The following is a 26,264-nucleotide window of genomic DNA, read 5'->3' on the forward strand; positions in this document are numbered from 1 at the left end:
TTCTGTCCGTGGACTTTTTGTGTTTGCCGTTATTTTGTGTCATGGGCCACGTTGCACTTTGTTTGTAGTTTTGTGTTTCTGTGTGGTCATTTTCTACGTTGTTGTCGTCATGTTTTAATGTTTAGGGCCAGGGTCAGGGTCACTTTACACCTCTTTGTAGTTTTGTGTTTCTTTGTGGTCATTTTGTGTTCGTTTGGGGCCGTTTCTTGTCTCTGCTGTTGTTTTTTTTTTGTGTGTGTTTTCTTGTTGTTTTCTATTCACGTCCCTGCTGTACTTTGCCATCTCTTTGTGTTTGTTTTGTGTCTCTTTGTTGTCAAACCAGTAGCATTGAGCCATTTCCAACAGAAAGGAGTCTGGAGGGCCGCTAGGGGCTCGAGGAGGCCCTTGAGCTTGTTGCTGTGTGATTCTTTTTACATCGGTCTTTACATTCTTAAATATTCTTAAAGCCATTCTGCATCATGACGACTTTTACTTTTAATACTTTAATTGTTCACCGTTTGCACCTTTTCCCATCATGTTTAGTGGTGAAGATTTTGATGCAATTATGTTATAGCTATATTTTATAATCCAGACATATGTAGAATATTAATGATATTTCAGCCGTAGATTTATTCTGGACTTCTGCTGCAAAGCCTTCCTCTGCAGAAATGATGATTTGAAATCAAATCACCTGAATATATCATTTTATTTTGAAAGTATATTCCTGTGCAGCTGTAAAAGCAAAAGGTAAAATAAATAAATGTTTTTGAATGTTGGTTTTGGATTAGCTCCCTAAGCAGATGCACAGAAACCGAGGCTGCTGCCATATGCAAAAAATAAAAAAGAGAGAAATCCTAATCCATACGTGTTGTGTGTAATATCAGAGAACAGTAAGCCTCTTTGGATAACAGCCTCTTCACCACATGCTGCGTCGGGTTTGTGTTTAAGAGCCGCCGCTGTAATATCAGCTATAAACGTTCAATAACTGTCCTTCTATCTGACTCTATAGGCTCTGTTTGGTTGCGCTCCCCCCTCCATCCCTCCATCCATCCACCCCCACCACCACCACCGCCTGCTGTGTCCCTGCTCCACGGTAGCGGAGAGGCTCGAGCTCCGAGCTGCGCTGCTCTCGTGTGCCGCTCGCCGCCTGTAGGTGGCGCTCAGAGCGCGAGAGACGGAGCTTCTCTGTGCGGCCGGACGGAGCGGAGAGGAGGGAGAGAGAGAGAGAGAGAGAGAGAGGGAGAGAGAGAGGGAGAGAGAGGGAGGCTGAAACATTTATTTACTGTATATAAAGCTGGAGATGGAGATGTGGGAGAGGACGAATAAAGCGGAATGAGCGAATCCATTTAAAAGTAAATGTTGAATTCGAGCGACGGGGACTCGAACCTGTGGCTCCGAGACGACGTGTCCACTACACTGAGAAATAATCCTCACTAATAAAATAAAAGTCACGCTATTTTTTTATTTCATTTTGTCTCAGAAATGGTTGCAAAGCAGAAGTATGTTTGTAAAAATAAAAAATAAAAAAGAGAGAGAGAAAAAATGTTGGGAAATCCGCGAAGTTGTTGGGGTTGATGCTCGCTCCGCCTCCGCCTCCCCCTGGGTAGTGTATAGAGAGTGTATGGAGGAGGGAGGAGGGGGGAGGAAGGGGGAGAGAGCTTGGTAGAGAGAGAGAGGGAGAGAGAAGCGCGAGCGCATTCGTTTGGATTCACTCCACTTTCTCATCACACACAGTACAGCCGCGCGACCTGCTCCGTGCCGGACCGGGAGGCGGACAGAGTTTGAAGCGGCAGAGCGGTGACCGCGCGTCAGGGTGGAAACTAAACAGGACGACCGCTGCTGGCGACCACCGGAACCTACCGGACCTGGTGTTTCTCGCTCGGGTGATTTTTAACCGTTTTTGCCTCATTTATTTTTCTTTTTTCTTCCTCCTCCTCCTCTTCCTCCTCCTGTCCTGGTGCTCCGTCCACCTTCCACTTCCACTGCCTCCCCAAGCCTGCCACCAGAGGAGGAGGATGCTGCCGCTGCCGGTACGAGCCGTCCAGTGGTAACGTTCCCCCGGAGTAGCAGTGAGTGACGCCCACTCCCCTGCGTCCGGACGGGTCTCCCCCCCACCCCCCGGCTGGACTCCAGCTCCAGCTCCGGTGAGAGAGGAAGGACCGCCGGCTTGACGCGCAGCTAGCGCTCGTCACGACAGTTAAAGTGGACAGAAATTGGAGGAATAATTACCCTCGCTTTTCTGACTGGATTGTTTGATCTGGTTTAAGACCCTTTTTTTATATCTCGGCGTTGTGGATTCTTAATTTCGTTTTTTTTTTTTTTATTATTATTATTTTTTTTCTGGGGGTCTTGAAGGGCTCCGTCTGGATACCGAGGAGGAGCGGAGCCTGTAGCCGGGCTGGAGCGCTCAGAGCTGGGGAACCGCGCGGCTCTTACCCGGTCCAGGTAGGAACTTCTCACCACAGACCCGGTCCACACCAAATCCTCCTCCTTACATCTTTATATAACAACATTCCTGTGAAATATTTGAAATATTTGTCTTGTGAATCCTGCTGTCAGGCTGGAAGGAGAAGCTTTACGCACGAGAATGTTCCGCCTGTATCCACTTTACATTCAATTTGGCCTGGGTGAGCACTTGCACATTAATTAAAAAACACATTCTCGGCGGAGGATGGATCTCCGAAGGCGCACGGGTGGGTTGTAACGATGCGCAGCTGCTTTAAAAAAACACTTGTTGGTAAAACAAACCCATTTAAACGCAGTGAATGCTCTTATTCTGCGTCTAATCTCCTCTGATGGCTATTTTACCTATGTTACACTACAGCTCTATTGATCCGTATCGATCCCCTGCGTCCTCAACATTACCTCCACGTCTGTCAGTAATAAAATACCGCTTCCCGAGGGTCACTCCGGGTTTCCTAACCTCTCCCAAACTGAAAAATCGCTACAGTAATCCCTGCGTAATGCGTTTCAGGAGGAGAGTACAGTGGATGTGCTCCCCGTAGGAGCATCAGCACAGTGGGGTTTCATTATGGCTCCATCTGAGGCTTTTAGAGTTCTACAGGGACTCTGGCGAGAAGAAGAATATAAAATGGCAGTAAAAAAAAAGAAAGAAAAAGAAAGCCGGTCATTATAATCAGAGGTTTGTAATATTAGAGCTAATCTGCCTTCAGGGACTCTCGGGGGCTGCTTAAAAGCAACAAAACAGTCCATTCATCTGAGGCTGCTCATAAACTAGTCACACAGGCGAGTATATATATCTCCCTGTTCATATCTGTTTCCCTGTGCAGCACCTGAGGCCCCCTCCGTGCACCTGTAGCATCAAATTTAACACCACTTCATGTGTAAGGAGCCGTTTGTTGCGGTTGACGTGAGCTTGAATGCAAATACAGAGGCAGAGGAGTTTCAGTGTAAACCTTGGAGGTGGACGACAGAAGGAAGGAAGGAAGGAAGGAAGGAAGGCAGGTGATGATGAAAATCCACACAGTGTGTCACCGGCGGGGAATCCAGTCCGTCCGGTCCCTCCGGTCCCCTGCTTTCTCCCTTCCCTCTGCTGTGGTGGAGGGAGAGAAAGAGGGTGGGCGTCCGACTAGCTCCACATGATACAGAGAGAGAGAGAGAGAGAGAGGGAGAAGGAGAGGGAGGGAGTGGGAAAAAGAGAGAGAAAGGGAGGAGGGTGGAGTAGGTGGGTATTTACATGCAAACTGCATCTGCCTCTCCCCGACAGACGGAGCCGGAGTAGTAAAACACCGTCGCTTTCGAAACGTTTAGGTTGCGTGGAGGTTTTTGGATCCTCGTAGGTGTGAGGCGCGTCTCCTCCTCCTCCTCCTCCTCCTCCTCCTCCTGCAGTTGACCTTTGACCCCGTTGCCTACTTCCTTTTAACCTCGCTCTCGTCAGTCCCCCGGTGAAAACATTCAGACAAATCTGCAGCTTCAAAGCGCGACAGAAACCCGAGACCTCGTCACCTCGTCAGTCTAGTCCCCAAACAGGGAGCAAATGTTGCAGAGCACAGTTGAGCAGGATCGGTCTCTTTCCACCTGCTGCGTTGTTGGTGTTTTCTCAGTAGAAACTCTCTGTCTGCTGTTTGTTCTCTGCAAAGCCCCAAGCTGGAGGCTCTCTCTGTCAGACCGGCGCTCCAGTTTCTGCCACTGTAAGCCTATATTCAGCTTCATTCAGCGGCAGAAGCGTTTGAGGTGGAGATACTCTCTCTGAGGTTTGCGGCCGGTTTGAGTGGCGGGCCCCGTCGTCACCCGAGCTCCTGCCGCCGCTGCGTCTGAGGTTTGATGCCGAGCGTTGGGGATTCCTCTCTGCCTCCTCTAATTTGAAATGTGCATCCGTCCAATTTTGACCAGATAAAAACTACAGCGAACGTGACGGTCACACGAGGCCCTGTGGCGTGGTGGTTAGTCAGCAGGGAGAGGAGGAGGAGGAGGAGGAGAACATTTCTGCGTAGAAATTGGAGATCTGAGCGCGAGCGTGTCGCTGACGCCCGTCATTAAAAACAGGAGCTGGTGGAGTGGAAATGAGTTTGGTGTGTGAAATAAAAGCCAAAGCATGCACACACACACACACACACATCCCCGCTCGGCAGGATAAGATGCGTCCACGCTTCTGATTTCAGAGTTTTCACGGCAGGTTTTCCCCTTTTTTTTAGTGCAGGTGTGACAAAATAAGAAAAAAGCTGCAATTACAGTCATAGAGAAATGATTATTTTTGCCATTTTCACTTCGTGTTTAGTGTATGGTGTGTTATCACTAATGAGGTGGAAGTTTGCCATCGTAGTTAAAGCCACAAAAACACATTGGTTTTCGGTTTTAAAAGGGTCTCTGGTGAGTTTTTCACCAGCGGGAAGAGATTTGAAGTGAAAAGCAAATTAATATGATCCTAGAGACCAGCACGTCTCAGCCCCGATGGCTCGAGATCCTTAAAGCAAATCAGAGGAGCTGAAAACATCCAGGCTTCACGGGGAAAATGCAAAAATTAGAGACGAGCGAGAAGATGCTCCGTGTGCAGCTCTTCATATTATTCAGCTTCATTTTTACTCCATTAGGATGAGGAGTGTGGAGGTGACGGCTCCATTTGGCTTCCTTGATTGGTTATTTTCTGTTTCTCGGAAGAATCAGAGATCAGATATTAACACCCCCCCCCCCCCATCTCCTCCCCTCCCACTCCCCTTTTACAGCTTACATGAGTGTAATAGAACAAACTGTGGGGAACAGTGTGGATTCGTGTTGCAGAGCTCACCTCAGCTCAGAAGCGTGCCACACTCCCTCCCTGCTGTAATAAGACGGGGACTCAGGGGGGAACTCGGGGCACGAAAACCGACACGGCACGTCTCTGAGACGCTGTGCCGGAGTGGAAAACGTTGACCTGGTGGTGGTGCTAGAAAAAAGCTTTTACGCCAGCGACAGCGGGTTAAATCTGATCGTTAGAATTTTATTAAAAACAAGAAGCGTCAGAAATCCTCCCGAGGGCTAATCCGTCCTGCAGAGATCCTTCACTGCCAGACAGATGGACGGACGGCGTTATTTCCTGCCATAAATGAGACTAAAAGCACCGCTATTGATTTATCTTCTCTCCCAGTTAATAGAAACGAGGGTTAAAGGCAGTTAAATGTTTCTAACTCGCTGTCTGCTCGCACTCCCAGCACCAGGTGTCATTTCACACCAACGTGCAGAACACATCTCTGCATATTTACATCGGCCCGTGGAGCAGTCGGATGAATAATCAATATTTATTATTAGATAACGGTGGAGAAAAAAATGTCAGTCACAGCCTCACCACAATCAGAATATCCCCACCTGAATGTCTAACCAGTGATTAAAAAACAAAAGTAGCAGAAGTGAGTAAGTTCTGAGCGAGAGAAACTGGAACCAGAGAAGACTTGTCGTGTTTTCTCGATAAATAATCAATAGTTGTTTGATTAACACTAATCCGTTAAACATGGACAAAGTCCCTGTAAGCTCCAGCAGCCTCCAGTCACCGAACAGAATCAGACGTATGAAGAAACATCAGGGTTTGTTTTCAGTATCAACACTTTAGCTGTTACTGTGTCTTTGCTGGCATGTGTACTTTATGTGGAGAGATGCCTGATTTTAACGTAATAGAGCGTATATCGAACCAAAAAACTCCAAAAAAGTCACATATCACGATTCCAAAACCCCGAAATATTACATTTAGTCAGCCAACGGCAACTAAACGTCATCATTTAGAATCTTGAACCATCAAATGTTTTGTATTTTAACTTGAAAAAAGATAAAAAATATTAAAATAGGTGGCAAATAATTTACATTTTCTGTCAATAACTGAACTGAATAATGTACGAGTCGTTCTTCGTTAAATTATCACATGAACCATCACAAATATGTCTACTGTTTAATTTACTACGACTGCTACGTACGACGTTGGTTTTATTTCAGTATTTTATCGCGTGTCTCCTTTTCTTTTTTTAGCATTAATCTTCTTTAATATCTTGTGTCTGATGTCTGAAGTTTAAAGCGTCTTAGTTTTTGAGTCTAAAAGGGGTCACGACCTCTTCATAACAACATTTATAGGATCCTTTACCAAAATACTTCAGTATAAAACGTTAAAGTCCAGCTGTGTTTGTCTGTGAAGCTACGGACTGAGCTCAGATTTGAGAAAAGCCACAGATTTCTCATGACACGCCAGAAAATCTCCCAAAAAGTCTCATGTTACGATTCAGAAAACGCCCGAAATATTACATTTAGTCACTAAAACACAACTCTTTAGTATTTTAACTTGAGAAATGATCAAATATTAATATAGGTGGCAAATAATTCACACTTTCTGTCATTAATTTAACAGAATAATGTGCAAATCATTGCTTTGTTGAATAAATGAACACGTAAATCAGTATTTTATCACATTTGAAAGCGTCTCTCTTATTTTTTAGCATTAATCTGCTTTAATATCTTACGTGTGGTGCTAAGTTTACACTTTAAAGCCGTCTTTAAAGTCTTATTTTTGTGTCTAAAAGGGGTCATGACCCCTTCATGACAACATTTACCAAAATACTTCTGTATAAAATGTTAAACTCCAGCTGCATTTGTCTGGGACGACGTGAGAGATCAAACTTTAAATCTACGGACTGAGCTCAGATTTGAAAAGCAGCCGCAGCGTGACCATCGGTTTGTTGACCGCCGTCCCGCCGTTGTCCGACATGTGGACTAAATATGTTGTTGTGGGTTTAAAGCCGCGCTCTGACGAGGCACCCGGTCATCACTTCATCACTTCATCCTCCATCCCGTCCCATAATCCCCCTCTGCTGCAGCCAGAGGATCAGCGTGTGATCAGAGGTCAGTGCGTCGAGGCAGCATTCCATCCCTGAACCGGTCGGTCCTGTCACGGTGCCTCAGAGCAGGACAGGAAGAAGACGGTGACACACACACACCGAAACCACAGAGGCCAGTGAGTCATGGTGCATTCATCTCAAGCATCCTGTCTGACAGTAAAATGGCCGTCTCGCGGCACGGCCGTCCTCTTTTTTAGCGTCAACACCTGACAACCTTCTATGCTGCGCGGTGCAGTTTACACAAGGTGTGGACACAGTGATAAACCCTGGGACACGAGAGCTGGAGGCGTGGTGGAGCTCTAAAAGTATTCAACGTGACCTGTCAGACCAAAGTCCAGCGTCTATTCACATTGTTGCACTGTAGTTTTTTAAATTGAATATCTACCAGACTTCATTTAAAATTCTGCCAATTTGACTGAATTGTTTTTCTGTTTTTTTTTTGTGTGAGAGTTTCTTTAGACGCTCCCCACTCAGCTGTTGGGTCATATCGGCACCACTCATGCAGCTTGATTGTGATTGTTGCTCGTCCTGGTTTAAAAGGACGACATTAAGGTGTTGTCACATCGTTAGAAACAAATATACGTCCTGTAGGCTTCAGATTAACTGGCTGGACGACACGTCTGAAATTTGAGATAACGGGTGATCGTTAGCACGTTGGAAGACAGGTATGAATATATGTATATGTAGGTGTTAGAAATAAAATACAAATTAGATTAAAAATAGAACAAGTGAAAAACTGTGGAGTAAATGTACAGGGGTACAAGCAGCCAAAGTTAAGTGAGCTGAATTAAGTGGAAAAAAATAAAAGGTTGAAGAGGTGGAGGCTGAGTATACGCTACGGAAATCCATGAATATCATGAATAATGAGGAGTATCGCTCGTGACAAAACAAACATTTCACAGAAACGACATGGAAACACCTGAGATGTGTGTTTATCGCACACGAGAAAAAAACTAAATTCTGAATGAAGTGATAAATAAGTTTATGTTCTGAGTTTAAACGACGTAAAGCTGCATCTGCTGCGTTTCAGCTGCAGCTCGGTGAACAAACCACTCCAGCCTGTGTGTGTGTGGGGGTGTGTGTGTGTGTGTGTGTTATTTGGCTCTAAATTTTGAGAGGCCCCAAATCCCCCCCCCCCCCCCCCCCCCTTTTGTTTTCTATATTTCTGGATCGAATTGTGACAAATATTTCTACCTCTAATGAATTCACACCGGTGGCGTCAGGGAGGCAGAAAGACTCTGGCAGCCGCACACTGCTGCATCTGAAAGGGGAGGATGTGTGTGTGTGTGTGGGAGCGTGTGAGTGTGTTAATCTGGATGAAACAATGGCAGTGAATGGAGTCATTAGAGTGAGCCCCATTGTGTTGGAGGGCTGGGGGACCACACACACACACACATAAATACATCTACACACACACACGGGGTAGCGTCCAGAGAGCTCACCTCAACCGTGAACATCCTGTCCATCTGAGATCTGAAACATCAAAGCTTCGTTTGATTTTTCACGTGTGTGTGTGTGTGAGTGTGTGTGAGAGTGTGTATAATTCAGGCCAGCTCTGCTGTGTGTGAACACGATGTGCTGGACATTCAGGTTACTGTAGTAGTAAAAGAAGAAGGAACACACACCTGTGAGAAACTTCCTCGACTGGATTCCTTCCTCTTTGTGTTTTAGAGAACAGTTGTCATTCTTTAGTTAATGACCCGACTCTTCTTCTTCTTCTTCTTCTTCTTCTTCTTCTTCTTCTTCTTCTTCTTCTTCGAGCCACGTGACGCATTATTAAAACAATACCTGGGATGAATTCCACACGCCTGACTGTTTAGTTTCGGCCGCTCAGCTTCACCTTTAATGTTTTTTTTATTAACAGGAAGAGGTTCGTTCATTCAAACATTACTTCAGATAATCGGCCGCAGACCCACTTCACATTTATTTACACTGATTTTAGAGTTTAACAGAGATTTTTCTGCAGCTATTGATGCATTAAACTCTAAAATATCTCCATTTTCATACTTCTGCACGTTTAAGAAGACACGTTGATATTTTACGGATCCCAGTGACTGGGTGGTGATCTTTGATTGGTGACAGTGGGTTGGTGGGACATGCGTGAAGCGGCCAGTGGGCTGATTGTTATGGAGATGAAGGCAGCTGGATGCGATGGGACGGGCTGTAGGGGAGGCAGGACAGGAGGGGGCTTTAACTGGTGCAGCAGGAGGTCAGATCTGCAGACTGCAGCAGAGAGAACCAGGGAGAACCAGGGAGAACCAAGGAGAACCAGGGAGCTGCTCTCACTGTTGGATCTTTACACTTTCACCGGCTCGTTAGAACAACAAGGAGGTCAGTCTACGGTTGTGTGTCGTGTGGTAGGTTTTGTTTAGCGTTAGCGCGTTGCTAACAAGCGGTGTTGTTTCTCACAGCTTTAATGATATGAAATGAGACGACAGTTATTTTGATTGATTTGATTTTCAGTTTGATGTCCTGCTCAAAAACATCAAATATATCTTAATATAATTCTACATATGGTAAATTTAATCAGAATTTGACTGAAATTTTACTCCATTTACTTTAAATTAGGTTTCATTTTTAAAGTTTCTTGGCGGTGAATTAACAGTATGATCTATATTTTTTCTCAGTGGTATTGATCCAGATCTGTGTCGCCAGCTTTTTTTTAAAAATAAAAAACATTAAAGCGTAAAAAGTCTTTTAAAAGACTTAAAGGAAATCTTCAGATCTTTTAATTTAAGTAAATTCAGCATGAAAACAATTTGCACTTTTGTTTGTATTCCTACTTATTATATACTCATAATAGTTGATTATATTTGCCATTAACAGTCTAAATCTGCACATTAATGCTTCAAATTGAATAAAATACTCAAGTATAAGAGTTTTACAGACTTTATGCGCCTCGTACAGAACTGACTGATTTATTTCTTTTGTCGCATTTAAAGAAAAATTTATATTTTAGTGTTTTATCGTCACAAATACGTTATTTTATCCTCCGACGTTTACAGATGCACAAAAAATTTAAAAAATAATGCATCATTCAGACTCGATTTGCGCCTCTACAAGTAGTGTGTTCAGGGAGCTGCAGAGGAGGGCCAACAAAGGGCACGATGGGGCATTTACAGTGGGGGTAATTGAATGCAGGGGGGCAGGCTAATGTGATGTACAGTGGTGAAGGCTGAGCGATGCAGGTGACACACTCTGAATATCAATGGTGAACACACACACACAGTGGGGGGGGGGGTAACAGGGCCGTGGAGCGGCTGCCTTTGTCGGGGCACGCCCTCTCTCTCTCTCTCTCTCCGGGTCCTCTGTTGTGAGCCTTTGTCTCTCGCCCGTTCCAGCGACGGCCGTCAGCGGGAGTCAGACAGTTACTGCCCGGCTCCTTACACATGGAAATGTTACTGTCCTTAACTGTCTTTGTGATGCAACACACACACACACTTAGACACACACTTAGACACACACACACACACACACACCCACACTTAGACACACACACACACACACATACACACACTTAGACACACAGACACACACACCCCCACACTTAGACACACACATACACACGGAGGCTGGTTGGTGAGAAAGTTCGGGACTGTGGGAAAAAAGGACGAGCTGGACCATCTCTGGGTCCCCTGAGGAGACGACACACACACACACACAGTTACACACAAACACACACACACAGAGCAGCTTACACTACGTGAGAACACACACATGCTAACATGAGTGGTCCTTTAACAAACAGGAACTCGCTGTGCTTTGATTTTTTTTTAACTCTTCACATTTTGACATTTACATCCAGAGTTTCTCATGACCCCAGACTTCTTTTCTCATTTTTTTCTCAACCCCCTCTGGGATCTTCAGAAACAACTGGAAAAAAAACCTCAAGTGGATTCTAAAGTTTGGTACCTGAGGCTGCAGAAAGCACGAGGCCAAACGCAAAGAGGGATTTATACGCCGACTTAAAGCGGTTTCAGTTTACGTTACAGAATCACGTAACTCGCGTTTCACACGTTAGTCGGTGGGTTTCTGGGCCGCGGGTGTCCGGTTGCATTTGTTTTACTGCAGCAAACCTTTATTTTTCTCTTCCTGATTTGAAGGAAAATCAAACTTTGGACAATCGTTTATTTATTTAAACAGTTTGTGTGAACAGATTTAAAAGTAAAAGAGTTTTAATCCTAGTTATGTGACCGTGAAGGTGTCCAGGGTTTTGCCTTTTATTTTGGAGATGCTTTAGGAATAAAAACTTTATTAGGTTTTAAATCTCTGACTGTTTCCATCAACTTAAAGTTTTCTGCTGCTGACCCTGACCTCGTCTATTTAACAGTTCAAAACGTCTCCCGCAGACATCAGACAGCAACGGTTAGCAGCTTGTTCATCGAGATCTACAAACATAAATCACATTATTTTCTTTTATCTACTCGAAGGTACGAGTCATTGAGCGCGGTCAAAACAAAATGAAATCAAACTGGAATTTATAGCTTTCTCACTTCCTGTCCGCAAAGTTTTAGGTTTTACGCCAGGGTCAGATTTTGTCTTCCAGCTAAAAAGAAAAAAATATATATCTGATGTAAAGACATACCTTCCTTTTCTGCCTTCATTTCCAGTAGCAGTTACGCCAAACTTCATCGATACCTTTAAAAGAGATCTAAACCATGTCTGCGCTCGGATCGCTTCATGAACAACTTTTGATTTACTTCAGGCGTGCCTTGGAGAGGTGCTTTAGGAATTTTTTTTTGCAGGAACGGTACTGAAACATTTCCAACAACTTAGTTAAACAAGTTTCATTTGAAACAGATTCAATATTGATTTAGCCTTGTTTAAAAATGCAGATTAGCTTCTAAGGCTAATCTAATCTAAGCTTCTCTTTTTTCCACCGATACTGAACACGTCAGACTAAAACTAGAGGAAACGTGTTCTAATACATCTATTTGACTGAAATTTGAATAATTCTCTTCAATGCCGTGTGCTCCTGTCACACACACACACACACAGAAATAAGATGTGGTAAAGGTCGTAAACGATCTAGTTTTATTTTACTAATTTTACTATTCTACTGAGTGTAATCTCATGTCATGTTCCAGGCGTCGTCTCTTCAGCCTCTTCTTCTTCTTCCACCTGTGCAGCATTTCCTGGTTTATATTCAGCCGCTGGCAAAACATGAGGTCACTGTTAAATAAAAAGCAGCAGCAGCAGCAGCAGCAGCGTGAAGCCTCATGTAAATATTTCTATTTATTTGTGAACGCTGTCTGCAGCTCTCGTCTGCCTCGGTCCTGTGCGGCCGCGCCGTTTTTGTCGAGTGCCAACGTTGGCGAGGCTGGACGTCGGCCAGCCGGCGCTTGTCGTTTCTGCTCCGTTTCCACGGTGACGTGTGAAATGCCGCGAGGGTCAGGGGGTCGGAGGTCGGGGTTTTTGAGCTATTTGGCAGCTCTGCAAGACAAAAAAAAATATGTGAGAAAAGCAACACACATGGTTTAGAGTGTAACACACACACACTCATTCATGGTGGTTCACAGTGGCGCGGGGGTAATTAGGCGTTTGTGTGTCGCAGCAGGAGGCAGCAACACTTCAGACGAACTGGACAACAGCAACGTTTGCTGCTTCTCTCTGCTTTTCTGTCTCTGACTGTTTACATCAACTTAACCCTCTCTGGTGCAGCTGTGACCTCGTACTATTTAACGCTTCAGGACGCCTCCCACAAACATCACACGGCGACGGTTAATGGCTCAAACTGAAGAAGACACTTGTCCCTCTGAGTCTGTCAGAGTAAATTATTCAGTTTATGAATCTTTATGAAAGTAGGGGACGTTGAATACACTGAAACAGGCGCTCAAACAGTTTGATTGGAGCAGATCTTTGCAGGAGCTTGATCGGTTCCCGACGGAGAGACCAACTTTGTCGTTTGTCTGGCTTCAAGGCAATCAAAGTATAAATCGATCATTCACAGTTAATCTGATGTTACACACCTTAGTTTTGTTTACTGATCCGCCCAGATTGGTTGTAGGAACCCGATCCATGGAAGAAACCTGATTATTGCTGAAATAACACTTGATGCAACGCAATGATTTGATGATCCTAGGTCAACATGACACTTGTGCAGCCAAACTTTATTCAAACTCACGTTAACTTCCTCTTTCTCCCAAATTTCATAAAGACACCAAACACGTCAATGTAACACTGGAGGAAATGTGTCGAAGGTTGTGCAGAAAGTCGAGCCTGGTGTACGACCGATCAGAATATGAGTCTGGTAACATCTGGATTTCATTACTGGCCGTATTTCAACTGATACAGAGGAAGAGAAAATACCTCTGCATCTACTAGATAGTTCTCCAACCAATCAGAGACATTTAGTTGGGAACAAATTCAGCTCCACGGTGGTCAGATGTATGACTAAGCTGCTGTTACTCCAGAACAACCGCTAAAGATTTTGTGGGCAGGGACGATGCACCAGCTTCCAGGCTACGAATTCTATAAATTGCTCATTTGCACATAATCTAGAGATATAGATTTTGGTTAATAAGCAACTTGTTTCACATGCAAAACAAACTGTGACTTGATTAATGTTAGAAACCTGGTTGTGGCTTGAATCAGATGAAGTAAACTGTTGTTTTTAGTTGAATATTTGTGCAGCTGCTCGCACAGAGACAACGTATGACTGATGAGAAGTTGAGTTACCAGCACAGTGACCTGTTTTTCTGTAACCTGACAGAAAAACAGAGGAGGTTTTCTGTGAGGTTATTTGATATTTAAATAACTTTATCATTGTGAATAGATACTGGTCAGCAGCAGAACAGAACACACTAGTGCATCAGTGTTGCTGTGGTCACAGGGTAAAGAGGAGGAAAGCACCAAGACTTCCTGCTTCCTGCTCAGCATGCTGGCCCTTGTTGTGTGGGTGTGTATTTGTGTGTGTTTGTGTGTGTTTGTGTGTGTGGGTTCCTCCTCCAAATCAAGGACGTGAGAAGAAAAAAAAAAGCGCTTTTCAGATTAACCTCGCCGACCTGCAGCCGAGAAACTCCTACAGAACGAAATACAGAGTGTGTCTGAGATGATTTACTGCCAAGAAAGGAAAAATGTGTGTGTAGAGAGAGAGAGAGAGAGAAGAAAGAAAGAGACAGGAGAGGTGGAGCAAGGGAGGAGTGGAAGAAAGTGTATATATATCAAGAAGAGTCAGAGCACAGCATTATGATCACCAGGCGTCAGGTGAAAAGTCAGTTTGAGAGGAAAAACATTCAGACTCGGCGGCGGAGTCGGCTTTTATCAGCGCCGGAGAAAATATGGTTTCTAGTGGGAGTGTGTGAGGGCCACAGACACAGCCTGAACTCTACTGTAAATAAGAAAAAATAAAAGCCGTACTTCAGGGCCTTTACTGGTGAGCGCAGTAGAATACGTCTTAATTAGGCCACGTTCGTTTGGAGCAAATCAAAACTTAAAACTGGCTGATAAAAGATCTCCCACCGGCTCACATCACAGCAGGAAGACCCTCAAACATCAAAATCATGTTCAAAATCTCCACTTTTAGCTTAAATATTGTGTTTTATGTCTTGAATTTGCTCTAAAAAGTTCATTTACATAGAATATTACACTTCAAATTGACTTTTAAAAGCTCCCATTTGACTTTATTGTCTTTAGAAACTGTTCAGATCTCTATCTATACAGGTAATAACACTACTTTAAGCTTGGCATATTGAATGAGCATCTGAATATAGCTTTATTTATTCGTATTTGACATAAAGCTGCTGCTGTGCAACCATCTATGTGTCTAGACATTCACTGCTGAAGAAAATGTTCAGATTTCTTTACTTTCTTAACACAAAATAAAACACTTCTTACTTCTTTACACTAATCAGCATAAAAAAACTCTTGTACAGTCTGAACTCTGAGACGTTCTCAGCAGTATTTTTGGGCGCCGGCGGCAACTCTCAGTTTGTCTTCCTGTCAGAGCGGCCGACTGGCTGCAGGAGGAAGTCATCACTCTGTGCTGCTCGGCTGCTCTCTGCACACGGCGGCCTGAAATCAAAAAAATCTCAGGTCTCACCAGACGCGTTGAGAGGCCCAAGAATTCAACAATCTGCTCTTGAATGACTTCCTGTTATCTGTTGGTCACTAACCTGTGTTCTCCTGGTCTGTCCCTTCCAGAGCGGTGTTGTCTGGCAGAGTCATGGCGGCGCTAAGGTGGGAAGTTCCGCTGTTCCTGGCCGTCATCCTGCTGGCGTGTTGCGGCACCGTGTCCTCCGACATCCTGTATCGGGTTCCCGAGGAGCAGCCGCCAAACACGTTGATCGGCAGTCTGGCGGCCGACCAGGGCCTCCCCGACACCGGCCACCTCTACAAGCTGGAGGTTGGCTCGCCGTACCTGAGGGTGGACGGCAAGACCGGCGACATCTACACCACCGAGATCCCGATCGACCGTGAGACACTGAGAGACTGCCGCAACATGTTTGAGGGAGACAAATGCTTCCTGGAGTTTGAGGTGTCCATCACTGACATGGTGAAAGGTATTGGCCCGGGGCCGAGGCTGATTGAGGGTCGCATCGAGGTGCTGGACATCAACGACAACACGCCACAGTTCTCCTCGCCCATCCTCACCCTGTCCATCCCAGAGAACACGCACATTGGCGCCCTCTTCTCCATCCCCATGGCCACTGACAGGGACTCCGGCGTCAACGGCGTGGCCGAGTACTCCCTGACCACCGGGCCGGACGCCGACCAGCTCTTCAGCCTGCAGGTGGCCGTGGACTCGGACGAGAAGCTGCCGCAGCTGGTCGTCATGGGCAACCTGGACCGCGAGAAGAAGGACTCGTACGACCTCAACATCCGCGTGGTGGACGGCGGGAGGCCGCAGAGGGCGAGCAGCGCCCTGCTCCGCGTCACCGTCACCGACCAGAACGACAACGCCCCCAAGTTTGAGAGGAGTCACTACGAGTCCGAGCTACCGGAGAACAGTCCGCTGGGTCATTCTGTGCTGCAGGTCGGTAAACACACTGTACTATATAACTTAACTAGAGCTACGACCAGGGACTTCCCAATCTGATACCAGTCTTTTTATATTCAGTATCGGCCGATCCGGGTCCCGAACAGATCTTAAAAGTTGGTCTCCTGTAGCTTCCTAAAGTCTGTCCTGGTCTTCCTTGTCTTCTCCTAGAGTGGACTGGATTCAGTCCAATAAATCTTTCAGTCAAAGTTAATGTAGTGTGGAGAGGGTAGCTGGTACCTTGTGTTCTCTACTCCAGAAATGTTCTGGTCATCCAACGCTGCCATAAACTCCCTAACCCTCTCTGGAAGATTGTTCTCCTTGTTTAGTGACGTGCTTTTAGTTCCACTTCTTCTTCTTCTTGGCAGCTTTTTCCTTAAAAAAGAAGAAAAACAAGAACACTAGAGTGACGTGGTTTTGTTTTACGGCACATAAATCTCTCCTGATACCAATCAGGGCGTCCCTAGCTACAACAATTACTCATTGAGTTATTTATTTTCACGTAGCTAATCAACAACTCTGACAAGTGATTAAGTCGTTTATCAACCGACATCCTTAACAGGGTTCAGAATTTTTAGTGTTCTATTCAGATTTAACAATGAACTTAAAGATGCTGCCTTTGGTTTCTGCGTCGTCTGATTGGCAGTGAAGAAAGAACAGTTCAGTAATGGACCTTGGCTGTGGTTTCTGTTTATGTCGTAAATGTCGTAGCTGGCAAGTTCATCTGGGTCTTCTCTTCCAGGTCAGTGGTTCATGTAATTAGATTAAACTGGTCTCGTGTTGTGAGAGTCTGTCGTAAAAATGAAATATCACCCTGTGGACAAAACCATTCAAATCAAACCAGGGGTGTATGAACTGCTGCATACGCACCGTGTGGCGCCTTAAACCTCAATTTAAGAGGAAACTCAGCGTTCGAGTTGTGAATGTGTAGCTGTAACATTGGGCAGCTGTGTTTTAAGTTCACATCAGGATTCAGCTTTGGTGAAATCTGACATTTTTCTTCAGGCGAAATCGTGCCTGAGCATTACAGCTGCTGCTCAGAAGTCGGCCCAGAGTTTTTATTGTCCAGCAAATGTTGCAGAGGAACCTTTGGCCCCGTTGGTGAGAGCGCTGAAAGCTGCAGGACAGCGCGCTGCAGCCACTGCACGTAACATGCCGCTCAATTATCCCCATGGACAGATGGTGCGGCGGAGGTGAAGTGGGCCGTGGGATCACTGCGTGTAGTCACATATTAACCACTGATTCAACTTCACCTTTGAGCCCCGGGGGGCCGGGTTAGGGGGAGGGCACTGACGGCACGTGATGCCAGCGTCAGCGGGCGGAGCAGGAAAGACCCGGTTTGGCTCGGTGACTCCACGGCATCCTGACAAACCCAGCTCTCCGTGTCGTCCTCCACTCTCCCCCCCCCCCCCCCCTCCCTGAGTGACTGCGGCGCGACCAGCCAGCCTTCCAGCTTGCTGTGCATGACTTAATCTGAGTCAGTCATGAGATTATCCACGGGGCTTATTGGTATTATTGCTCTGGATGTGGCTCATTGCATTTCAGAGAGCCGCAGAATTCATTTCACTTAACGTGCGTTTGAGGAGTGATGCTTTAGAGGCAGCGGGACGGCGCTGACTGACGACCCTGACCTGCTTAAAGCATCCAGTGGCGACACAGACATGTTCTGTGTATCCACAGCTTTTGGATCGCTCTTTAAAAGGAGCTGCGTCGTGCACATTTTAACTTACTTTTCTCTAGTGCAGTTGCAAATAAAAATAAAAATCAAGCCGTCCAGTTTTAGATTTTACACGCTGCACTAAAGCAAAATGTCACGACTGAGCGTCAGTGGTTCTGTCGGCCTATAGAAATATTCTCAAAGCATCGTTGTTGACGTTAAAACAATCATTACACTAACTGAAGTCTTGCCTTTCAAGCGGCTTAGTCACGTACGGCATAAATATTTAATTTGACAACATTTCACGGTCAGTGAAGAGGAGTCGAGGGAAAACAAAGGAAGGACCTTGATTTAAAGCTGAAGAAGCATCAATCAAACCTGGACCCTTCACGTTAAATCACTTTATTAAAAAAATAAAATAAAACAGTGTTCAAATGGCAAATAATTGAAGAATTGGTTCCAGGTATAGAATAGAATTCACGGCGGCGTTCAGTTAACTGCTCTCTTCATGTCTTGTTAATTAGTGAGCATTTAATTCAGCAGCAGCTCCAGCTTTTAACCACGTCTCACGGTCTTCCTCAGTAAACGTTAATAAAGTGGACCTCCATGTAATTTTCCTCGCTGAAAGGTCCATTAAAAGCCGCTAAGCTGGAACCTTGGCTCAAGGCTTTTCATTTAAACGCTATATTTATCATTAATAATAATAAGCGGCAGCAGAAATTAAAATAAAGTGTTTGTGAAATGAGAGTTTAGACTTTGATTTGAATGTTGCTCTTGCACCTGATTGGTTCTCTTTCAAACTGAGCCCCGCCCACTCAAACACAAAGTCAACTAACACAAAAGGTTTGATAAAAAGATGAAAGTACTGCTGCAAATGTGTCAGATTGTTGTTCCAGTCACTCGTGTTAAGAAGCCGATTTAGAAAAATAAATGATTAAACACACTTTCTGGGCTTTTAATCAACAAATAAACTCAAGACTTGGAGCTTATTAAAGACCAAGGAATGAGCTTATTGACTGATGTCTAGTAGCTAAATTCCCATGAAAAACAATATCACTTTCACAACAGGATGATTAACAAGCAGCGGCCCCGAAATGATTTGAAGAGTCCACTCTGAACTACCATATAATTATATTGTAATTTAGTCGACAATAAACTCAACAGGAGCGAAGCGGCGGTGGATCGTCTCTCTGCACCGTCTGCAGGCGGATTTTCAGAGCAAACAAAGCAGTTTGGAAAAAAAGTTTAATTTGAAGAAATGCTCACTGGAAATTAGAGTTTTACTTTTGTAAATGACCATAAACATGAGAGTGTAGCGGGTTCATTTAAAGAGAAACCAGTGGTTGATTAATTAATGGTGCTGGTTAATTGTTAACTCGTAGATAAAGCGTGTTTGTTCATGCTGTACGTCGGGACAGAGTGGCCTTGGACGGCGGCCAGAGCTCCGGCCTCGTCCCCGCGACACTCTCGCTCCGGCGGCTCCACCGTTCAATACACAATTCTCAGAAGCTGTCAATAATTCATCAGCTGTTTGGTGACGTCCGCTGCTTAAAGCCACAACAGAGGAAAGGAAATCAATGGCCAGGAGGAATTATAATCTCACTTTCACGCTTTCTTTAACCTTAACCTCTCTGACGAGGATCGGGCGACTTCCAGGGTTGGCCCCCAGGTAGGGGGTCGGGGTCTCGGTGCCGGTCTGTCACAGCCCGTGTGATCCTGAGCCGACAGGAAACCAGACATTTATTATGTGGTGGTCTGATGTTATTAACTGCACACGCTGTTAAAAGAAAGGATCCTTCGCAGCTTCTGTCGGCTGCATTAACCTTTTAAACCCTTCTTGAATGTTAATTTAAATCTTTGTTTGAGGTGTTTTCCCCCGGACAGCATCGGATGTAAATACAGCAACAGGCTGTTCCAACTTTTCACTGAAGCTTAATTATGTTTGAATTGTGTTTGTTCCAGTATCTTAAAGGAACAATATCCAGAACCATCTTATCTTATCTTATCTCATCTTATCTTAGCTTAGCTTAGCTTTCCAAACAACAATAAAGAACCTGAAGTTACAAATATTAGTGCAAAGCCAACATTTGTCAAGAAATAATCTGGTTTAATAAGTTTTAGACAGTTTATGCATGAATAGAAAAGCTAATCCATCATCTTTAGAAGTGCTGCTAGACGGAGCGGGCTAACTGCCCCCCCTCTTGTTCCTGATCTTTGTGTTAAGCTGAGCTAACTGGCTTCTGACTCTTTAATATTTATCCTCCAGACGCGCCGGTGTTATCTCCTGACACTTGGCAAAATAAATAAATAAATAAATAAATAAAGTGAATAAGAACATTTTCCCAAATGTCACCTGATTACTTTAAAAACATTGCTGCCGCAGCTAGAATGTGAAATAGACTCCCGTGTCCTTGGACCAAACAAGTTTTATTGTTTGTTTAAAAAGGTACAAATAAAGTCGTCCCGCCGCCAGATTTCTTTTTCTTTATATATATATTTTAAGAGAACAATATTTTTTGCGGTTACATTTTAGGATATTATTTTGCTGAGTACAAGCTTGACTTAGATCCAGCTCAGCTTTAAAAGGAGTAATGGCCTTTAAAATATATATATATATATATATATATATATATATATATATATATAAAAACCTTAATTACATCGCTGTAAGTCCCAGGTGAAGGCGGCACCAACGCTGAACCAGCAGCACCTGGGACATTTAAATCAGCTGTTCAACAACTAGTTCATTCGAAACCACGGCCACATTCCTTTAGAGCGGCCGCTGCTTCCAATGAGTGCAATTAAAAAGTATTCGATGTGTCGATAGAAAGGCGTCCTAACGAGAACATCCTAAGTGATTTTTTTGCTGACTGCTCGTGCCTCCTAATTGACTAATTACCTCCGTTTACTTTGGGCTTGGACATGTGAAGCCGGATTGTGGCTCGTGTTGGTCTGTCCTCCCCGGTCTCCTAATGGGCCCCGAGGAGCCGGGGCTTTTCTGATAATGAGAGGAACATTAACATTCACTCGTCTGCCCATTAGACGCCAATGACCCGCTGAACAGCCGTTAGATGTTGTTGTGTGGGTGTGTGCACTCGGCTTTGATCGTCTATTATGTTTCTCGCGCAGCAGTTAAACCCCCCCTCTCCCCTCCCCTGCAGGAAGACATGAATGCTTTTGTAGTGTTGCATTAGTAATGGTCATGACTCTTTGTAAGTCAAAGTAAATAATCATTAAAATGTAACTGAGATTATAATGGAAACGAGTCTGAAATGACTGAGATTAGTCAAATGCAACTCAAAGGAATTTCTTTTGTGTGTTTGATGACAATGACACATGAAAGCGAGGCGCAATGAGCAGAGAATTCATTATTTTAGTCCTAAATTGTCCTAAAGTCAAAATAAAACAGCACTCCAGACATCTGTTTTGAAGTTGAGCTTGTTAAATACAGAAAACTTCCTGTGTCTGTCATCTGAGCTGAGCAGGAATTTGTACGACTTTTTGATTAAAAGAGCGGTTCTTTTTTGGAAAATGTTTGGCTGAAAACGTTCTCCGTTTGCTTCCCTTGCAGGTCAGAGCCAACGACGCAGACACTGGCACCAACGGAGAAATAGACTACAGCCTCCATCAGGCGTCGGATACTGTCCAGAGGCTTCTGCGCATCGACCGCTCTACAGGCATCATCTACGTGAAAGGACTGGTGGACAGAGAGGATGAGAACTTTCTCAAGTTCTTCGTGGTGGCCAGAGACCGTGGGCCCAGTTCCAAGAGTTCCAAGGTCCTGGTGACTATCAACATCAGGGACCAGAATGACAACGCACCGGCCATCGAGATCCGCGGCATCGGTTTGGTAACGCACCAGGACGGCGTGGCCAACATCTCAGAGGACATGCCCATTGGTACGCCTGTGGCGCTGGTCCAGGTGTCAGATCGCGACGAGGGGGAAAATGCGGTGGTCACGTGCGTGGTTGCCGGCGACGTCCCGTTTCAGCTCCGACCCGCGAGCGAATCGTCCAACGATCGGAAGAGGAAATACTTCCTGCAGACGACGACCCTGCTGGATTATGAGCGTGTGAAGGATTACAGGATTGAAATCGTTGCTGTGGATTCTGGGAACCCGGCTCTGTCCAGCGCCAACTCCCTTAAAGTCCAGGTCACAGACATAAACGACAACACGCCAAACTTTTCCCCTGCGATGCTCGAGGTGGACTTTCCAGAGGGCAACCAGGCGGGCGACACAGTGCTGGCCATTGTGGCGTCAGATGCAGACAGCGGCACCAACGCAGAACTGACCTACAGCATCATCGAGCCCGTGGCCTCCAGGCTCTTTGAAATTGATGCCAACAATGGAGAGGTTCGTGTGAAGAACCTGTTGGATCGGGAAGAGACGGAGCGTTATGAGTTCCATGTTGCAGCAGCAGACAAGGGTGTTCCTAGTAAAACTGGCACTGCTACAGTGGTGATAAATGTTCTGGACCGCAATGACAATGACCCCAAGTTCACACTGAATGGCTACAGCTTCTCTGTCATTGAAAACATGCCCCCACTCAATCCCGTTGGCGTGGTGACCGTCACTGATGCCGATAAGGGTGAGAATTCCCAAGTGAGGCTGTTTGTGGAACCGGACAATGGCAAATTTGTCATCCAAAACGGCACAGGCACTATCCTGTCCAGCATCTCCTTTGACCGTGAGAAGGAAAGCACCTACACCTTCCGCCTGAAGGCCGTGGATGCTGGTGATCCACCTCGATCCTCCTACGTGGGTGTAACCATTAACGTCCTGGATGAAAATGATAACGCCCCCTACGTCACCAAACCAGCTAACTCCTCCTACACATACATGGAACCTGTCACCCCGCTGAACACACGTGTGGAGGTGGTGGAGGCTGAGGACATTGATGCTGGACCCAACGCTGAGCTGTACTACAGCATCACGGGCGGCAACCCGTACGGCCTGTTTGAAATCGCACATAACAGCGGGGAGATCACTCTGGCACAGGAATTCGGCGGCAAGCATAACGGGCTGCACCGACTAGTAGTGAAAGTCAGTGATAAAGGAAAACCTGCTCGCCACACCACCGCCCTGGTCCACGTCTTTGTCAACGAAACCAGGTCCAATGTCTCCCTCATTGAGGCGCTGGTCGGACACAGTCTCTACACCCCTCTCGACAGGGACATTGCTGGAGATCCCAACTACGCCGCCAGTACGAACAGCACCCTGATATACGCCTTCCTCGCAGGCGCCGCTGGTGTGTTTCTGGCCATAGTAGCTGTCGTGTTCATCAGGCAGCGGCTGTGTAATGACACCAAGAGCGGCTACCAGGCCGGCAAGAAGGAGAGCAAGGATCTGTATGCTCCCAAGCAAGGTCCGAAAAATGGCAAAGGAAAAAAGAGCAAGAAGGGCAAAGCTCCCAAGCCGGCCAAACCGTTGGAGGAGGATGAGGAGGCCAGTCCACAGAAAGGCCTCAAATTCAACCTCATCAATGAGAATGTCACTGACAGTCCCAGCATTCACTTGCACCTTAACTACCCGCCGGGAAGCCCCGATCTGGGCCGCCACTACCGCTCCAACTCTCCCCTGCCGTCCATCCAGCTGCAGCCCCAATCTCCCTCCGCCTCCAAGAAGCACCAGGCCGTTCAGGACCTCCCCGCCACCAACACCTTCGTAGGAACCGGTGACAACAACTCCACAGGCTCCGACCAATATTCGGATTACAGCTACAAGGCCAACCCGCCCAAATACAGCAACAAACAGGTAGGACACTACGCAAACACGGGAATGTACCCCAGGAACGACATCTATTGGAACGACCGGTTGTACTAGTCATGCTGGGACTTATTTGGCACTGCCAATATTCTTCCACCAAAGCTGCACTGATTCCCCCCTCCCTCCCTGCATAGCATCCACTTCCAGACTGCTGTTTTTCCTTTTATGTTTTTTTTTTTTTTTTTTTTTGTGGGTTCGATTGTGTTCACCATTTCTGTTCTGTTCTGTTCAAGTTTTGGTTTTCACTTCAACATGGACATCACAAAATCCACAGTATGAAGGATCACGTTAAATGATGGACCAAATATGGGCTTACCAATATTAAACAGGTGTGTCGAGTCCAAAAGTTTGATTTCTGCATTACATATTTTCAGTTCAGAAGTTTGGTTGGTTAGTTCAACTCTGTTCATATTGGAAATCCCATATGAGTCTATCCTGGGCATCTATATGTGTTTTTCATTTGTTTTATTTGTGTTTCACCTTTTCATTGCCGGGTTAAATGAAGGAACTTATGAGTTTCTCTCTATTTTATTATTCACAAGTGTTTTGAATCTGGAGTTCTTTGTGCGCCCATTGAAAGCTTCACGCTGACATCCTCATTAAGTCTGAATGTGTTTTTCTTTTCTGTTCCTTTCTCTCTTTTTTTTTTTTCCTGTCTGGAGAGCTGACTCGAGGTTTAAAGCTGCTCTTTATGGCCGGATCAGCTTGTTGAAGTGTGACAAAGAGTGACTGTGAATTCCTGAGTTCGTTTTTTTTTTTTTTTTTTTTCTTGTACCCATTTTTTATTGTTTCTTGGCTCTCTTTGGCCGAGGAACTAGACCGGCCGAGCAGCACTTTAGAGTGTTTCCATCCAGTTCAGACCAATTTAAGGTAATTTCAGCTCAGTCAGGGAGCCAAGCAGTGAAAAAGAAAGAATAGGAAGGAAGGGAATAAGAAGGGACGAGGAGGTGGGGGTTGTAACAAAGCCACGGCTCTATGAAGGAAAAGGTACACTAAGACTAAATACAACCAATTCTTAACCTCCGCACTTCCTGTCAAGTCAGTTGAGATATGACTTTTAATTTTGCCGTGTTCCCAATCACCGGGGCTAAAAAGTCAATTGTTTGCACAGATTAATGGCAGGTAATTTTCCAGGCGCCCGCTTTCGCCTTCTTTTACCCAGAGTGCCTTGCTGTATTCTATTTAATGTACAAAAAAAAAAAGAAAAGGGTTGGGAGGGGATCATTAAGAGCGTGGTTGCTATGAGCCGTCACGTGCACTGTGAAAACCGTGGAGACAATCACACTGAGGTGTCGTAGTTGATGTTCAGACTGTACATATGTATGTGAGCGACGATGTCAAATACTCTGTTCTGTTTTCGTGCTCTTCTTTCATCTGCTGTTTGTGTCGCCACGTTCCTTTTGCTGTTCAAAGACTTCTAGACCTGTACCAAAGACACACACACACACACACCTGCATCTTCATCACCATCGCCATCGCACAGTCAAATGTGAAGTTTCCCAGTTTGGTCGGACTAGCAGAGATTCCTGCCGGTGCTGGCAGCTTGATAGCGCTCCTGCTGGGCTAACATTTAGCCTGTTAACACTCGAGCCCGCAGGCGTCACACTTCACTCTAGTCGGATTTAAAGCCGCACGGCTTCGTATCAGCTCTGCTCCGTGGCACCTGCTCGGTAAATAAATGTACAGTGTTGTGTTTTTTTTTGTTGTTGTTTTTACATTTAAATAAGATTTTATTTCAATAAACATGTTGCTAAAATGTTAAAAGTGGCGCTCTCTGTGCATTCACTGGGGATCAAACTGGGAATACTGGGGCAGCTGGAGGTGTAGGTATGGTTCTCCATGTTCATATCCATCCTTCACGTCAGGAGAGAAAATAGAACGGGAACAAAATGGATGACGCCAACTGTTTGACTTTGCTTTGCACTGGAACGACCATTTATCTTCATCACTGATGCATCGGATGATTCATTCGTCTTTTATTTGGAGCACAAACTGATGTCTTGTTTTTATCTAAAAGGCCTTTTTAATAAATAATTTATACCGTGTATATGCTCATCTTGGCAGCCTTTGTTTAAACTCAAATCCCTTTTGCCGTTTGCGGCTCACGATGTATCTGGAAGTTAATCAGAGATCTGTTGACAGATTTAATTGACGGATTGTCTCGAGGTTTTGTGCAGATTCATTGTCTCCAGAGGATGAATCCAGGTGACTTGCATTAAAGTAATAACTGAACATCTAGTTACACTAACAGATTATTGGTTCCCAACCTTTTTGACTCTAAATTAATGTCTGAATTATTTCAAGTTGCCAGAAAAGCAAAGCTGTCTTAAAAAAACAACAAAACGTTCTAATAAATGTTTTGAATCTTCAGATTAATCCCATGACCCCAGATTATCCCACACTAAAATGATGAATCAGACAAAATATAGGAAGTGTAAGAATCAGAATTTGGTTTACCTGCAAAAATAAAGACGTTGCCATCAACCTCTGTCATACTGTCAGCGTTAATTAGCAAATGTTAGCATGCTAGCATGATATAATAGCATAGGGCTGGTTAATCCCTGCTAACTG

General features: G+C 45.1%; 1 protein-coding gene across 2 annotated transcripts; it reads left to right on the forward strand.

The window, feature by feature from the left end:
* Positions 1–1,735: 1,735 nt before the first annotated feature.
* LOC311492064 (protocadherin-1-like) lies at positions 1,736–25,815 on the forward strand. 2 transcript variants are annotated; one of them, XM_084550203.1, is made up of 3 exons: positions 1,736–2,424; positions 15,435–16,266; positions 21,498–25,815. In XM_084550203.1, exons 2-3 carry the CDS (start codon positions 15,457–15,459, stop codon positions 23,748–23,750), a joined length of 3,063 nt encoding a protein of 1,020 aa, XP_084406329.1. In that variant the 5' UTR covers positions 1,736–2,424; positions 15,435–15,456; the 3' UTR covers positions 23,751–25,815. The 2 variants fall into 2 exon arrangements, with proteins under 2 accessions (XP_084406329.1, XP_084406330.1); XM_084550204.1 differs by lacking the exon at positions 1,736–2,424 and having other exon boundaries at positions 15,430–16,266.
* The last annotated feature ends 449 nt before the right edge of the window (positions 25,816–26,264 follow it).

This window comes from Chelon labrosus (genome assembly GCF_963514085.1).
Source record: "Chelon labrosus genome assembly, chromosome: 8".
In the NCBI taxonomy this organism is placed as follows: Eukaryota; Metazoa; Chordata; class Actinopteri; order Mugiliformes; family Mugilidae; genus Chelon; species Chelon labrosus.